This window comes from Leuciscus leuciscus (genome assembly GCF_965113295.1).
Source record: "Leuciscus leuciscus genome assembly, chromosome: 3".
In the NCBI taxonomy this organism is placed as follows: Eukaryota; Metazoa; Chordata; class Actinopteri; order Cypriniformes; family Leuciscidae; genus Leuciscus; species Leuciscus leuciscus.
The window spans coordinates 67,550,393-67,568,578 of record NC_138727.1 but is presented as its reverse complement, the minus strand read 5'-3'; the positions used below and the strand labels follow the sequence as shown (position 1 = coordinate 67,568,578).

At 42.9% G+C, this 18,186-nt stretch overlaps 1 protein-coding gene and 2 long non-coding RNA genes across 4 annotated transcripts in view; 2 read left to right on the top strand and 1 right to left on the bottom strand.

The window, feature by feature from the left end:
* The window catches only part of LOC309494180, a 243,646-nt gene that overhangs the window by 24,005 nt on the left and 201,455 nt on the right, over positions 1-18,186 (top strand). The window lies entirely within an intron of this gene.
* LOC309494185 lies at positions 117-1,257 on the top strand. Its single transcript, XR_014204250.1, has 2 exons — positions 117-952; positions 987-1,257. It is a non-coding gene; the product is annotated as an uncharacterized lncRNA (long non-coding RNA).
* Positions 16,339-18,186, bottom strand: part of LOC309494176 (NACHT, LRR and PYD domains-containing protein 1 homolog) — a 1,944-nt gene continuing 96 nt past the window's right edge. The window contains exons 1-2 of the mRNA XM_082163426.1: positions 17,215-18,186; positions 16,339-16,668 (exon numbers count right to left, since the gene is read on the bottom strand). The exon at positions 17,215-18,186 is cut by the window's right edge and continues 96 nt beyond it. Coding sequence (XP_082019552.1) covers positions 16,406-16,668; positions 17,215-17,926 — 975 coding nt within the window. The 5' untranslated portion in view covers positions 17,927-18,186 and the 3' untranslated portion in view covers positions 16,339-16,405. The remainder of the gene's footprint in view (positions 16,669-17,214) is intronic.

Genomic DNA, 18,186 nt, shown 5'->3' with positions numbered 1-18,186 from the left:
GAACGCAGCACTAAGATCAAGTAAAACTAGTATTGAGATACAGCCTTGGTCAGAAGCTAAAAGTAAATCATTTGTGATTTTAACGAGCGCAGTTTCAGTGCTATGATGCGGTCTGAATGTAGCGGGGCTACACGTAATTGAGATGTTGAATAAACTGTCTGGGGGGCGGGGTTGTACACATGTCTGTGTGTGTTTGAGACGATCATCCACAGGTGCGCCTGATAATGGGGACCGATCAGCAGCCTTCATGATTAGTGGCTGGAGAGGATAAAAGCTGATGGATTCTGGTAACCGGGGTTCGAGTAGCCGGAGCCCGAACACGATTTCACGCACCGCAACCCACGAGAGCGGAGACGCCGGTATTGTTCCGCCTCCGATTCTCCAGATAGCCGCGAGCTGGTCATTATCTACTTGGACGCAGTGAAGACGGCGAAAGAATTATCCCAACGCACTCTATTCCTCGTATTTAAGGGAAGTAGTTTTGCAACTGTCTCGCGAACGAGTGGTCTTTACCCCGTGATATTGTTGTGAAAAGTTGACTGATCCACTTTCCCCTCCTCGCAGTTCTGGGTGGAGTTTTCACGGTTGCCGTCCGTGGAGGAACGCTGTCGACGGGAGGCGCGAGATCCCCTGCATCGTCATAAGGAACGAAGAGACAGAGACGGCGGCGATTTCCTTGTACTGTGATTTTGAACTGTGGACTGGCCGTGAGTGGTTGCTGGGCTGTTAATTTATGTCTTGTATAGAAACGGGGGGTTTTATTAAGCAGACAATGGTTAGGCTATAAGGTCTGGCTGCTCGCTTTAACTTTCCTGAATAGTGAATGTGGTGAAAGGGTATTTCTCGTGTAAGCAGCGTTTTTAACGTGGTAGCAGTTTGCTGTGTGATCCGGTGTATCTTTTGTCACATGCGTTTATGGTTATTTAACCCTTGTTTTCATGAAAGTGTGATTGTGTGTGTGTGATGTGATTTGTACACGAGTGTAGAATTATTAGTGGTGCATCTACCAGCGTTGAGATAACTGTGACCTTGGGACTTTACTTCCCTCTAGAGGGCGCCATATTTTTATCACTGGTTTTTATAGCAGTAGTGCTACTTGCTTAATATGCTTATGTGTACTTAATCATCTGTGATCTTTAGCGTGATCATGGACCGCGTATATAGATGTTATTAACCTCTTTTCCTAGTTGTGTATACATCTATATATAGTGTGTGTTTTATGTATTGAAAGATTGTTAATAAAACTGAGTTTATACACCTTTTGTCTATTGTTGTTGTACCTCAAGGGTCAGTATTAAAATTCCTGTTCCCGTTACAATTTCCTGTTCCCGTTACATGAATCCAGACTGAAACTTTTCATAGATATCATTTTGTTGCAAGAAAGATCCCAGTTGAGCGGACACCACTTTTTCTAATATTTTAGACATAAATGGAAGATTTGAAATGGGTCTATAATTTGCTAGATTATTATGATCTAATTGTGGTTTCTTAATGAGAGGTTTTATAACTGCCAGTTTAAATGTTCTTGGAACATGACCTAAAGATAAAGACGAGTTAATAATATTGAGGAGAGGCTCTTCCACTACAGGTAACACTTCTTTCAGTAGTTTAGTTGGTATAGGATCTAATAAACATGTTGTTGTTTTAGATGAAGTGATAAGTTTATTTAACTCTTTTTGTTCTATAGTTGTAAAGCACTGTAATTGTTCTTGCGGCGTGATAATTGAAGCTGAATTATAAGGCGCAATTGAAGATTGAACGTTTACAATTGTGGTTCTGATGCTTTCTATTTTCTCAGTGAAGAAGTTCATGAAATCATTACTACTGAACTGTAACGGGATATTTTGTTCGGGTGACGTCTGTTTATTTGTTAGTCTAGCCACGGTGTTAAATAAAAACCTTGGATTGTTTTGGTTGTTTTCTATTAGTTTGCGGAGGTGCTCAGCCCTGGCCGCTTTTAGGGCCTTTTTATAACGTGACATACTGTCTTTCCACGCGATTCTAAAGACCTCTAAATTAGTTTGTTTCCATTTACGCTCTAAAATACGGGTTTCTCTCTTTAAAACATGCGTAGTATTGTTATACCATGGTGCTTTATTTTTCTCTCTGACCTTTTTTAATTTAATAGGTGCAACCACATCCAATGTTCTAGAGAGAATGGTGCTCATAGTGCTAGTTAGTTCTTCTAGTTCATCTGTTTGTTTGGGTTCAGGCAGCAGCTGAGACAGATTAGATAAGCAATTTGAGAAATTATCTATGGTGGATGGGAGGATTGTTCTGCCTGGTTGATAACGCGACGCCGCATGACATATTACAGCAGTACGTAATATGCAAGTTACCATGTAGTGATCAGTGACTTCATCACTTTGTGGAATGATATCTATATCGGTTGGATCGGTTCCATGTGATATAATTAAATCGAGTGTATGATTAAGACGATGAGTTGGTCCGGTGACGTTTTGCTTGACCCCAAATGAATTTAATAAATCTGTAAACGCAGCTCCTAACGCATCATTTGGATTATCTACGTGTATGTTAAAATCTCCAACAATTAATGCTTTATCGACATTGACTAATAGGTCTGAGAGAAAATCTGCAAACTCTTTTAGGAAATCAGCGTAAGGCCCTGGCGGTCTATATACGGTAGCCAAGGCTAGAGATAATATTAGGGATGTTTTTCTAACATCTAAGAGCGTAACATTTAGTACAAGTACTTCAAATGAAATAAACTTATAACCCGTTTTCTGAGTAACATTTAGAATATCTTTATAAATGGTTGCAACACCGCCGCCACGACCAATCAGACGGGGCTCATGCTTATAACAGTATCCAGGAGGAGTAGACTCATTAATACCGAAATAATCATTTGGTTTAAGCCAGGTTTCAGTAAGGCAAAGTACATCGAAGCTATTATCTGTGACTATTTCATTTACAATAACTGCCTTAGGTGTGAGTGATCTAATGTTTAGAAGACCTAGCTTTAGAAATAGTTTTTGTTTACTAATAGCAACATTTTCTGTTTTAATAACAATTAGATTTTTCCTAGATCCTGCATTAGATTTATTATTTGATCTCACTAAACGAGGAATAGACACGGTTTCTATGCAATGTTCTACACTAGTATTTATATCAGTTGAATTGGTGCAGCAGAGACTATGATTTGGACTTTTGGTTACTAGTCAAAGGGTATTTAACATTTTGGAGATGTTATCTGACAGAAGATCCGCTCCGAATCTGCTTGGGTGTAAGCCATCAGCACGGAAAAGCCTAGGACGCTCCCAAAACAGATTCCAATTATTTACAAAGAGCAGTTTCTGCTCATTGCACCATGACATTAACCATTCATTTAGCGCAAATAATCTGCTGAACTTTTCATGCCCTAGTCGGTACGTGGGAAGTGGTCCTGACACAATGATCGTTGTTTCAGGCGATGTGCTGCGTACCGTATCGATTAGATTCCTGAAGTCTTTCTTCAGAATCTCCGTCTGGCGCAGCCTGATGTCGTTCACTCCCGCGTGCAGGACAACAGTTCCGACGCGCTCGTCACCGTTCAGGATCTCGGGAACGCGAGCAGCGATTTCAGAAACACGAGCACCAGGGAAGCAGTGACTTTGCACCTTACTTTTACCTAACGTAGCGCGTACGTGCCGAACGATGGAATCGCCAATGATCACAGCATCGCGTTCTGTTTCGCGTAGAGGGGAGAAGCGGTTTTGTGTGGATAACTCGAAAACCGGGAGGGTCGGAGAAAGTCTTGGTCTAAACCTGACTCGCGTCTTCCGCTGCGGAACCACCCAGGCTTCGTGGTGGCGTGTTGGAGCCGGAGTGAACGAGACCATGGCTGATTGCGACCGATGCTGAGGAACGCACGGAGTAGACGCGGTCGGAGTCAGCGGGTTAGTAACGTTAAACACTGATTTGTGTGCATCGGCGCGTGATGTTTCAAGAGCCAAACACCGGTCTCAGCTCGGCCTGTCTCAATAAAAGGTCGTGGATCTGTTTCTCAACAGCTTCCAGCTCAGACTGCAGTGCGTGCAGCTCCAATGTGTCCTCACCTGCACCAAGCGGTAGACTACTTACATCTGATATATTCGCCATTTTAACAGATGGACAGTGAGTTAGCAACAAAGCTACTAGTGATGCTATCAATATTAATACTAATTTATATTATAAGTTTGTTTGTAAGTGAGTGTGAAGACGCGTTCAGCCGTGATCCACGGACGTAACCTTTAAGAGTATGCAGCGTTGGATCACTAATAGGCTTGAGACGCGTCTGCTCAACAGTCCGCGTTGTAACTATGAGGTTTTTTTAGTGGTAGGGGTGTAGAGTAGACGCACGATAGGCGAAAAAAAGTGTTTGTTTATAAGTGAGTGTGGAGAAGACGCGTTCAGCCGTGATCCACGGACGTAACCTTTAAGAGTATGCAGCGTTGGATCACTAATAGGCTTGAGACGCGTCTGCTCAACAGTCCGCGTTGTAACAATGAGGTTTGAGCAGTAGTGCTTCTCAGTGAGGAAAAGTAGAAAATGTTCGTTGTAAGTGAGTTTAAAGAGAAAAATCAAGAATTATAAATCAAATCGATAGAGCTCCAAAAACAACAACGCATTCAGACGCAACGCATGATAATGACAGGACAAGACATTACTCACCGTGTTTGTTGAGTGTTTCTTTGCGGGATGGAGCTGTTGTTCCCCACACACACTATTAAATATTTACATGGAGGAACCTTCATGCTTCATGCTTCATGAACCTTCACGCTCACACATACAGGGGTACACTCAAGCATTCACATTGGTGTAAAAACAGGTGCTCACAGACACACATTGTCTTGTTTTGCTGTAGCTTCAAAACTTATTTTGTAATATAAGTTATGTGTGCTGCTCAATAACATTTAACAATTAGAATTTATTGTGATTCATACAGATGTTGGTTGTTGTTGCAGTTTCTCTGATGTTGTGTCTTCTGTTGTTTTTTCTTTTTGTCAGCAGGTATCGAAGCAAATTGTCTATTTGTTTTTTTTAATTTTTTTTATTTCTCTTTCTTTTTTCTTTTTTTTTCTCTTCTTTCTCTCTCTTGTTTTCTCTGTCCCCTGGTCTTGTCTGTCACAGTATGATTAAATAAAAGGGTATATAAAACTACATTAAATTAATTAATTAATTAGAAAGAAGAAAAAAGAAAGAAAAAAAAAAGGTTAATTTTGTGAAGACATGATCGCTTATTAAATTAAATCTGTTCATCATATAAATAGGGCTGTGGCGGTAACCGCAATATTGCAGTACCGCGCTACTGACAAGCCGACCGCAGAGGAGCGCTAGTCACCGCAGCAACCGCGATATTAGCATGTTTTCTTTTTTCAAAAGGCTATACCCTTCTTGTTTTGAACTTCGTGCATGTGTATTGAATGTAAAATAAGTTAATAATGATAACAAGACTGTTTTTATCATGGTGATTTGTACAGAGGCTTCAGTGATTTGCACTTAAGCCTAAACAGACAGTGAATGAGAGAGATTGACTGAGCGCATGCGATGACCTGAGTCTGTTTTTGAGGTCGAGTCATTTTATTATTATTCCTTTTATTTGTCCTCAAGAGGAAATTGGTTTCCACCATAGGTGCGTACATAATACAAATACAAACACACATAACATATTAACAACATAATCAAAAAAAAAAAAAAAAAAAAAAAAAAAAGTGAGAGTGAGCATACCTGACACATCAATGGCCCATTACCTATGTACCGTATTTAGAGCTCGTGTAGATACAGGAACAAAACTCTTACTAAACTTGGCCTTTCTACACATCGGTAACCTATACCTACGGCCAGAAGGCAAAAGGATAAAATATTTATAAAGTGGGTGTTCTGAATCATTTAAGATTTTTTGTGCCTTTCGCAATATGAGTGTTGAGACAATATCCGATTGAGAAGGGGTAGTGATGCCAATAATTTTACTTGCTAAATGAGTTATCTTTAAGAATTTATTCCTATTGATAACTGTAAGCATATGGAAAAAACAAATGGCACCATAAGTAAGAACTGGCTCGATAATACTGCGATACAAAAGCAAAAGAAGACGTGGCTGAACAGACAAGTGCCTAAGTTTACGAATAGCTGTCAGTCTTTGTTGACAGCGTTTGTAAACCCCTAGAGTGTGCTGATTGAAATCGAGATTTTGATCCAAAATAATGCCAAGATATTTAAAATGCTCTACTCTCTCTACTATCTCTCCATTAATGATGATGCTAGAAGCATGGATCTGTGTTTTTAATGTGCTAAAGACCAGTTCCTTTGTCTTAAGAATATTAAGGTGCAGAAAATTATCCTCACACCATGTGCTAAAATGTGCTGTAGAGCGTTGATAGTCCAAAAAAGAGTCATTGTCCTCATTAAGCAGAGCAAGAATGGCTGTATCATCTGCATATTTAAAATAATGAGTAGTTGTAAATTGACTCTGACAGTCATTTGTGTAAAGAATAAAAAGGAATGGGCTAAGTACGCACCCCTGAGGGGCGCCGGTGTTAAGGACAATGGTTGTTGATAATGCACTGCCCACTTTAACCACTTGGGGTCTATTAGAAAGAAAATTGTGAATCCAATATATTAAAGATGATGGGACTTGCATACTCTGTAGTTTCTTTATCATCTGATGACGCTGAATCGAGTTAAAAGCGGAACTAAAGTCAATAAAGAGAAGTCTGGCATAATTCCCAGAGATGTCCAGGTGTTGAAGTAGACAATGTAAGAGACAGGCCACTGCATCATCAGTACCTCTCTTCTGCTTATATGCAAATTGTAAACAATCTAGAGATGGTGTAACGTATGGGAGCATAATGTTTTTGACGATTTTCTCAAAACATTTCATTATAATAGAGGTTAATGATACAGGCCTGTAATGATTTAACTCAGATGGATGCGTTTTTTTTGGAACAGGAATAACAATCGATGATTTCCATTTGACAGGTATTGTTGAAGTACAGAGTGAGCGAAGGAAGAGAGAATGAAGAATAGGGGTTAGTTCCAGGGAACAGCTTTTCAAGACCCGACCCGGAATACCATCTGGCCCAGGAGCTTTATTCGATTTGCACTTGTTGAGCTGGAAATAGACATCCTGCCTAGTTAGAAGGGACTCATAGTTCAACTCTTGAAAGGGCAAAGAATCCAAAAGGCTATCACACTCTGCTGAGAAGTCAGAGGTGTCAAAACGGGCATAAAAATTATTAAGATTACTTGCAAAGGTGGTAGGATCTGAAACATAAGTAGTCTGTTTAGAGGCTTGTCCAGTAAGGGTCCTCACACGCTGGAATGCCTGTTTGGTGTCCATATTTGCAAAATCCTGCTCCAGTTTGTTCTTATAATTATTTTTCGCTTTAAAGATTTCATTTTTGATATCCTGATTTATTTTTTTGAGACCAACAGAGTCCTTTTGCCTGAAGGCAAGTTTCTTCTTCTGGAAGAGATATTTTATTTGTGAATTGATCCATGGTTTTGAGTTGGAATATGCTCTGATAGACTTTACCGGTATCAAGAGATCCATACAAAATTTGATGTAATCTGTAATAACTGAAACCTGTTCATCCAGGTCTCCCTCAAAGACTTCCCAGTCTGTACATGCAAAACAGCCTTGAAGGCATGCAATAGCATCCTCCGACCATTGGGGGATGCTGCGTATTACCGGTTTGCATTGTTTCAGCCGTTGTTTGTAAACAGGAAGTAAATGGATAACATTGTGATCCGCTAACCCTAGCGGCGGAAGAGCTCTAGCTTTAAAGGCTTCCGAAATATTACTGTAACACAAATCTATAGTTTTATTGAATCTCGTTGGTACATCCACATATTGATTGAAGGCTGGCAATGAGTAGTCAAGCCGACAGCTGTTAAAATCACCAAGAAGTAGCACTGGAGCATCCGGATATTTGCTGAGCATAGCCTGTGTATTTTGCACTATTTGTTCAGCCGCTGCTTTGACATTAGCGCTTGGTGGGACATATACACAGCTAAGCACAACAGTTGGGAATTCCCGCGGGAGATAGAAAGCACGGGCGGACAGGGTGAGCAGCTCCAGGTTAGGATTACAGATCTTCTCATGTACTTTGATGTTAGTGCACCAGCGTGAGTTGATGTACATACACACCCCACCTCCACGCTCTTTCCCAGAGTTACTCGTTCTGTCTGCCCGAAAGATTTTAAAGCCATCCAGGCTAACCTCGGAGTCCGGGACAGACTCATCTAGCCAAGACTCAGTCAAAGCAAGAACACATGCCTCCCTGAATGATGCATCTGTGAGACATTTAGCATGCAACAAGTCCATTTTATTTCTCAATGAACGAACATTTGAGAGAATTAATGAAGGTAGCGGAGGTTTAAAAGGACGTCTTCTAAGTCTGCATCGCACCCCTCCTCGCCTTCCTCTTTTCCTCTTTAAGCTTGATGTTGAAATTAGCTCAGGGGGAATGATCATAGATGGAATCATTTGGCAGTGGATAGAGTTGCGCAGAGATAGAAGTTCAACCCGGGAATAGGTGAGTCCTTGCCCTGCTCCGGCATCATCTAGTTGAATAGTCCATACCACGGAGTCAGTTACAATCCATGTAATTATAAGGATAGTCCAAAACCAACTTGTCCAATTTCCCATGATGGTTTTGCTGTAGTACACTCTCAGAAATTAACAAAAAATAAACTCAAACAGAAAACATACAGACAAACGCACCGACAGTGCCGTCGCAGCTAACGCATGCGCCAGGTTTAGTCTTGAGTCATGTATATATTCGTGAAAAGGTTGCTGTGTCCAAGGAAAGCGAAATATTTGTCTTGTCATCCTTTTAACGTTTAAGGGTATTTACCATGAATGGTGACAGTGTCAACCTGTTCATCATAAAGGAAGCGATCATGTCTTCACAAAATTTAGACTAAACCATTAAATTCATATGGATTAGTTTTACAATCACTTTAACTTTTTAAAGTGTTCAAGTGGTAGTTTCTTAGCTGTCTATGGGGGTCAGAAAGCTCTCAGATTTCATTATTAAGATCTTCATTTGTGTCCCTAAGATGAACGAAAGTCTTACAGGTCTGGAACTACATGAGGGTGAGTAATTACATTTACATTTATTCATTTAGCAGACGCCCTAAATGAATAGGACAACAGTAGGACAACAATATGCAAGTGCTATGACCCTTCTCAGTTTAATCTAACGCAGAATTTTTTTTGTTTTTTGGTTATAGAACAGAGTATTAGAGAAAGTGTTAGTATTACTGGATCAAGTGCTGTCGAAAAAGAAGCGTCTTCAGCCGTTTCTTGAAAATGGCTATGGACTCAGCAGCTCTGGGGTGTGTTTCCCGAAAGCATCGTTAGCCAACTATGGTCGCAAGTTCCGTCGTTATCAGCATAGTTCAACGATTATGGCAAGCCGTTTTAACATTTAATCATTTAAACCGACTAGTCTCTATTTTCATGCTACTAGTACTTATTTTTTAGATACTAGTATCTATTCCATTAAGTACTAGTACTTATTCTTTAGCTACTAGTGCTTATTCTTTAGGTACTAGTGCCTATTCTTTAGATACTAGTGCTTATTCTTTAGCTACTAGTGCTTATTCTTTAGGTACTAGTACCTATTCTTTAGATACTAGTACTTATTCATTAGTTACCAGGGTCACTGAACGCTCCTCTACGCTTGTCACAAACGTGTTTTGGAAACGCGTGCACACACAAAACAGTAGCGCCGTTGGCAATCACTCGGTAACACCTTGCGCTACAAACAGCACCCCGGAACACTGCTGCACTCCAACACGTTAGCAGCTAGCTACAGTGAATGGCTACCGGCATGAGGACCCCAGGTGCCTATACACCTGCCTGCTCTTAATTGCCAACCTCTCCCACCCACATTAGGTGACGTAGCAATACGGGGAAGAGTGAAAGTGAGCGAGAGGCGGAGAAAGAGGGAGAAGAGAGAGGGAAAAGAGAGTACCTCAAATCCACAGGCTACACAGTGCAGGCATTATCTTAATTTTATAATGTCCTTAAACATAACAATATTGCTGGGCATAAACTGAAAAAGTGCACGTCCGGTGCGATACCTCGAGTTGTCCTAGACGTGGCGCGGCGCTAAATACATACATGTGACAGCAGGGTTCTGTCAAAGAAAATTCTTTGATACACGTGCTAGAAAACCAGCATCGGCCAGCCAGGCCCCACTCTCCACACCCCATGCAACACAGTTTCAGACTTATATTCTGACTAGAATCTGAGTATGACGACGTCAGGCTAATTCAGAATATTTTCATGCAGTGAAATATCCAATATTTACCAATGTTATACCAATGACACAACAAAATAAAGTTAACAAAAATTTTTTTTTATTATATAAAGACAATATTAAATGTTCCTCATTGCAGTTCAATAAAACTTTGTGTGTTTGCAGAAGAATATAATCATATGTAAAAAAAAAGAGCTGGATTTTATTTGCCACAACTATCCTTTTTAGTAAACCTATACATTTCATAGTTTATGGATAATTTTTCACCAAGAAAAATGTACATAAATTCACCAACATTTATGAAATAGAAACGCATTTATGAAACGCAGTTAAACAAATGCGGGTATTTTCATTTAACTCATTTGACCTGCCCCATTGTAATGATGCAGCGGACGAGGAGGGATCCATTTGCAGCTTTATTTAGAGTGGTCAGACAGGCAGGGTAAATCAACAGCAGACAGAACAACGGAGAGAACACAGAGCAGATCGGGGTCACAGGCAGAAGTCAGGGCAGGCAGCAAAAGGCAAAGTCCAATTAGCGATCCGGGTAAAGGCAGGCAGAGAACAATCAGGAGTCGAGATACACAGTCCAAGGTCAGTAAACGAGAACAGCAAACACCGGAATAAACGCTCGGAAATTGTACGCCGGGGCAATGCAATACTTCGCAATGAACTAGAGAGTGAACGGGGTTTATATGGGTGAGTGGATGAGCTGCAGGTGTTAGTGTAGATGAGCTGCAGGTGTTTGTGTAATCAGTCCCAGGTAAGCGGCATGATGGGATATTGAGTTTGTGATGAAATATGATAGTCCGGTGTGGAGTGCCCTCTGGTGGCTCTCAAGGGCACTCCAGCTGGTGACCGTTACATAGCCCCTCCCCAAAGAGCGGCTTCCAGACGCTCAAAAACTGTCCAGGTGGGAGGTGGCCCGGAGGCGGATCTGGGGGCGGGATGGAGGGCCAGGTCCGTGGAGCGGAAGAGGACCTTGAGACTGCGGTAATACGGAAGGCCAGAGCGGAGCAGGCTGTGCAGGCGACCAGGGCGGAGCAGGCTGTGCAGGCGACCAGGGCGGAGCAGGCTGTGCAGGCGACCAGGGCGGAGCAGGCTGTGCAGGCGACCAGGGCGGAGCAGGCTGTGCAGGCGACCAGGGCGGAGCAGGCTGTGCAGGCGACCAGGGCGGAGCAGGCTGTGCAGGCGACCAGGGCGGAGCAGGCTGTGCAGGCGACCAGGGCGGAGCAGGCTGTGCAGGCGACCAGGGCGGAGCAGGCTGTGCAGGCGACCAGGGCGGAGCAGGCTGTGCAGGCGACCAGGGCGGAGCACCCTTCGGGCAGTCACGGCGGTGAAGACCCCTCGGGCGGCCAGGGTGGAGACGACCACTTGGGAGGCGACGACCCTTCAGGAGGCGACGACCCCTCGGGAGGCCAGGGAGGTGACCATGGCACAGGAACAGACATTGGTTCAGGAACAGACACCGGCTCAGCGGCGGCCATCTTGTCCGAAAACACTGGCTCGGTGGAGACCATCTTGTCCTGAGACACTGGCTCGTTGGAGACCATCTTGTCCTGAGACATTGGCTCGGTGGAGACCATCTTGTCCAGAGACACTGGCTCGGTGGTGGCCATCTTGTCCGAAGACACAGGCGTGGAGTCGGCCATCTTGTCCGAAGACACAGGCGTGGAGTCGGCCATCTTGTCCGAAGACACAGGCGTGGAAAGAGGAAGAGGAACAGATTCAGTCTCGGCGGGACGAGACTCTGGACGGGCGGACGTGACGTGAAGCTCTGGCTCGGCAGGACTGACGTGAAGCTCTGGCTCGGCAGGACTGACGTGAAGCTCTGGCTCGGCAGGACTGACGTGAAGCTCTGGCTCAGGATCAGGATCAGTGCGCTCTGAGCTTGACGGGACCAGCGGCAGCGAGGGCTTTAAACTGGGTAGGACCAGCGGCGAAGAGGACTCTGAACTGGTTAGGACCAGCGATGAAGAGGGCTCTGAGCTGGGCAGGACCAGCGGCGAAGAGGGCTTTGAGCTGGGCAGGACCAGCGGCGAAGAGGGCTTTGAGCTGGGCAGGACCAGCGGCGAAGAGGGCTTTGAGCTGGGCAGGACCAGCGGTGAACACAGCTCTGGACTGGCGTGAAGTGCAGGCTCGACTGGACTGGCGTGAAGTGCAGGCTCGGCAGGAAGATACTCAGGCAGGAAGGTCTCGGTGAAACATGATTTATGCAGGATAGTCTCAGCGGGACGAGACTCCTGCACGATGGCCCTTATGGCAACACGTACTGACCTCAGCGGGGAATCAGCCACACTGGATACCAGTCCTGGACGATAATAGACCGATCCGGTGACTAGCTTGATGGCTGGCGTGACGGGGACGGTCTCTGGAAACGCCCCCTCAACGGTAGAGGGCTCGGGGAATTCTGCTAAGACGTAACGAGGCTCTGGACGGTCTGCTGAGACGTGACGGGGCTCTGGACGATCTGCTGAGACGTGACGGGGCTCTGGAAGATCTGCTGAGAAGTGACAAGGCTCTGGAAGATCTGTTGAGAAGTGACAGGGCTCTGGAAGATCTGCTGAGAAGTGACAGGGCTCTGGAAGATCTGCTGAGAAGTGACAGGGCTCTGGAAGATCTGCTGAGAAGTGACAGGGCTCTGGAAGATCTGCTATTATAGGCACGGAAGTAATGGTGCATTCCTCCGCGCCCCCCACGGTGAACGCTGAACCAATAGTCAACAAGGCATAGTCCATAAACTGACTGAGCGATGAACGGGGACCCTCATGGATTAAACGTGATCTAAGCGGCTGATTAATGCCGTCACAAAAGAAATCTATGAGCACACAGTCCGGCATATCAGAACAGTAGGCGAGATCTAAATACTCTTGGATATAATCCTCAAGCGATCGAGAGCCCTGCTTAAGGGTTAATAACATTAGTGAATTGTCCAAACCTGGCCGATATTCACAGGGGAAGCCGCTGGATCCTTGTAGTGGCGAAGTATTCTGTAATGATGCAGCGGACGAGGAGGGATCCATTTGCAGCTTTATTTAGAGTGGTCAGACAGGCAGGGTAAATCAACAGCAGACAGAACAACGGAGAGAACACAGAGCAGATCGGGGTCACAGGCAGAAGTCAGGGCAGGCAGCAAAAGGCAAAGTCCAATTAGCGATCCGGGTAAAGGCAGGCAGAGAACAATCAGGAGTCAAGATACACAGTCCAAGGTCAGTAAACGAGAACAGCAAACACAGGAATAAACGCTCGGCAATTGTACGCCAGGGCAATGCAATACTTCGCAATGAACTAGAGAGTGAACGGGGTTTATATGGGTGAGTGGATGAGCTGCAGGTGTTAGTGTAGATGAGCTGCAGGTGTTTGTGTAATCAGTCCCAGGTAAGCGGCATGATGGGATATTGAGTTTGTGATGAAATATGATAGTCCGGTGTGGAGTGCCCTCTGGTGGCTCTCAAGGGCACTCCAGCTGGTGACCGTTACACCCATAGAACATGTGCTCAGATGCACAAAAACAGGTGTGAGATTTATTTATAATGTAACTATGAATTCATATTTTCAAAAGTTCTGATAAAGCCATATTTTCCTGTATCATCACTAGAGAAGCCTTGGGCACTAGACTGGAGAGTCAGCGACCAGGTGGAACAGGAATCAGGACAAGAACCAACACAAGATACACAAGACAACAAGATAAAAAAGCAGAAACTAGACAAAACTAATTAAACTAATGACTAAAGATTGCAAAAGAATGAAAGGTAAAAACAAAAGAAAGAAAATCCTAGAAAATCCTGGAAATGCAAATAAAAGAAACTAAAAAAGACTGCAACCTTGCAGGGAACTAGAGAAAATCAGAATTAAAAACTAGATAGCAACAATATACAAATCTAGAGAGAATCCAATATAAGAACTGGAGCAAAAGACTGAAACTTGACTAGAGTGAAAACACAGGAACAAGGAAAACTATAGAATTATCAAAAGAAAATTATCAAACAAGGAAAACTAAATCTAGCACTGACTGAAAACAACTGTGACACACACACACACACACACACACACACAAACACACACCAGCAAAGACATGAGGAAAGGAGCACAATATAAAGGGAGCAGAGTAGGGGTGTGTGATATACATCGTCTGGGATAATATCGTAATTGTTGTTTTAACGATGTGCGATTTGACATTATCGAGTCTATCCGTCACACACACCCAGAGAGTGCATGCATACTCTACGTGATGTAGTCTTGTAGATTAGACTAGTGCGGGTGCGCATTTAGAGTGCACACTTTCACTGTGTGATTTAGTCTTTATTTATATCATTTAGTAATAAATATCACAAGATTGCAGTTTTTCTCCAAATATCAGCATGATAACAAATGTGATATTGTTTTTATACAAGTTTAATAAACAAGAAGTAAATATTAAGTGACTTACATTTTAGACACCATATTGCCTGATTTTGCTCTATTTCGGCAATGAAAATAGTTCAAAACAAAGCCACACATGGCAGTGTTTCCTTACTGAGTGAATCAGCCGTTTGAGCAGATCAGTTGAGTAGGATGGATTATAGTCAAATGCTTCTTTCCTTGAAGAATCAGCCGTTTGAATGAATTGGTTGAATCTTAATGATTCGCTCATTAACAGTGCCTTGCTGCCACCTACTGGCGGATTCAATTTCACATTTAAAGTATCTTTTCTTGATTTAAATAATTTTAAATATCAATATTCAATATTGCAAAGATGAATTTTGTTGATGCTGATTTCATTTGATTGGTAACAGCCCAGATGTGTCTTCTTTTTATAATTGAATTTGATTCAATTTATGAAATTGACACAAAAGATGATGCATGCATATAAATAGATTAAAAAAATGGCTTTATAAAGGTAAAAATGCCCATATTAGGTAAAAATCAATTGAAACATATTGGAAAATAATATTTCTGTCACTGCAGTGAACTGACCACCACACAGACTATGAAGAACATCAAAAACTTTAGGAGTCGGCTGTCCACGGCAGTCCTAAACCTGCCATAGTCCCAACACAATAAACACACTCAGCAAAATATCATCTAATAATGGTTATAGAGAAAATCCCAGAAAATATTGATATCATTTTTTGTCAATATCGCACACTCATTGACCAGAGCACACAAGAATCATGTGAACACAACCAGGCCAACGAGGACTAGACAAGGACTAAACAAGGAGCCGGGACTAGAGGAGCACATGGCAAACACAAATAAAGACAAAGCCATGTGATCAGACACAAGACAAACAAGGGGACATTGAACAGAGAGAAAACAGACAAGACAGTCAGGGCAGGACCCCAACACCAACGTTCAAAAGTGGTAAAGCTTCTCTTAAAGCTTTCATATAATCATATGAAAAAAAGAGATGGACTCTATCCTTTTTAGTAAACTACAACATTTGATCGTTTATGGCTAATCTATAAAAATGTACATCAGCAATTCACCAACAAGTATGAAATACAGTTAGACAAACATAAATATAAATGCTGGTATACATTTACTTCATGGGCGTCGGAACCATTGTATATGGGTGGGACAAGACCCACCCACTTTTTAAGACCAATGATATTGAACCCACTTACTTTTACCGTCTCTGATTCAGCGCATTTGTCTTTTCATAGCGCAGTCAGTCAAATCCATTCCACTTGAGGAATTCCCTAATAAATTAAACTCCATTTCCGCTGAATCGCTACATTATATTTCTCAACGAGCCGCAACTGACGAAAGTAACCGCCCGTTGTACCCTTCCAGTCAAATATTGCGTTGCAAACATCAATAACAGCTTTAAGTTGTCATTGCTGGCAAATGACCATGGTATTAGCGGGATAATCCACGGATAGCTGTGCATTTAATGCACGACGTCGAGGCAAAGAACCGCCCGACGTGAAGTGGAGTTTAGTTTACTTGTTTTAATTAAAAGGCACCAGAATATATGAAATGGTATTTAACAGTTACTCCAGTAAACATTTTTCTGGGGGAGGACCCACCCACTTTTTTTTTTCTTCCGACGCCCATGATTTACTTTAACATTGAACTTTTTTTTGTAATGTTACTATGAATGAATATTTTGAAAGGAGTATATTTTGATAAGTTCTGATAAACCCATATCAGATCATGAATCAGACCAATGTTCAAAAGTGGTAAAGCTTCTCTTCCTGAAGAACTGAGATGAATTCAGCTTTCACAGGATCTCTGTGTTTGCGTATAATATCACAGATCTTTCTCATGCTCTCCTGACTGGTTAAACTCTGTGTGATTTCTGAATATTGTTCCTCATGAATTAGTTCTTGCTGACGCAGTTTATCTGCAATGATCTGGACATTTGTAACCCTCTGAATGAGATCTGGCCAATGCTTATCAAAATATCTTGCTTTATCTGCCTCACTATTCAGACACGGCTCATCTCTCTTAGGATGAATCTGATCACTATTCATACATGGCTCGTCTCTCTTAGGATGAATCTGATCACTATTCAGACGTGGCTCGTCTCTCTTAGGAAGAATCTGATCACTATTCAGACACGGCTCATCTCTCTTAGGATGAATCTGATCACTATTCAGACGTGGCTCGTCTCTCTTAGGAAGAATCTGATCACTATTCAGACGTGGCTCGTCTCTGTTAGGAAGAATCTGATCACTATTCAGACGCGGCTCGTCTCTCTTAGGAAGAATCTGATCACTATTCAGACGTGGCTCGTCTCTCTTAGGAAGAATCTGATCACTATTCAGACGTGGCTCGTCTCTCTTAGGAAGAATCTGATCACTATTCAGACGTGGTTCGTCTCTCTTAGGATGAATCTGATCACTATTCAGACGCGGCTCGTCTCTCTTAGGATGAATCTGATCACTATTCAGACGCGGCTCGTCTCTCTTAGGATGAATCTGATCACTATTCAGACGTGGCTCGTCTCTCTTAGGAAGAATCTGATCACTATTCAGACGCGGCTCGTCTCTCTTAGGATGGATCAGATCATCTTTCTCAAATGTTGCATCCCAGACCTCCTCCTTATCCTCTTCTCTGATAAGAGTCATTTGAAGATCATTCTCCAGACGAGTCTTGACCCTGAAGTAGTTTGGGGGAGTTTCTCTTGTGAGTGTGATCCCTTCTTTGGGATGGATAGAGGCACCAGGAACGTCAAGAATGTGTGGTGTTTTCATCCGAAATGGCCTGCCAGGTCTGGGATACCTGATGATGCATGATGAATATGATTGTTCAGTTTCCTCAACTTTTTTTTTTTCACAGGGATCAAATGGAAATAAGTAGAGATGTAGAATGAGAGGATCTTTAGAACACATGTAGAGAAGAAGATCACAGTGTTCTTCCCATCCCATTATCCAACTTATAATTAATGTTTTCAGAGAGAAGGATGGTTGGACAATCTTAGCATGGAATCGGGTCAACTGCACAGGTTCTGTGGTTATTCCCTCGTCTTTTACGGTGAGGACTTTCACAGCATCTTTGAGAGAGGGGTCAGACTCTCCTAAACAGGCGTAATGGGGCAGATGAACTTCCTCCAGTTTCCCTGAGATCACCGTCACGTCAATCACTGGACCGATCCGGTTGCACTGCAGCCTCTCCAGCTCTGCGTTGAGGAAGAGTCCGTCTACGGTACGGTACTGAAGGGTGACGACACAGTCACAGACCCATCGCATTCTGGTCCTGACACACTCGTAACGGCCTGGGTCAGTGCTGACCCTGAACTTTGACCCTCCTTCATCTGTACAGGCCGACGGCTCAATCTGAAGCCACTGATCAGAATCAGCTATATGGACACAAGACTGACAGTTCAGCAGCGGGTGAATATCGAGCCCAGAAGGTTTGGGCTGAGAGAACCTGTGAAGAACCAGAAGAAGGCAGAAGCAAAGAGTCAGCTGCTTTTATTCATCTCAGTTAATGTTATTTTCAATGTTTA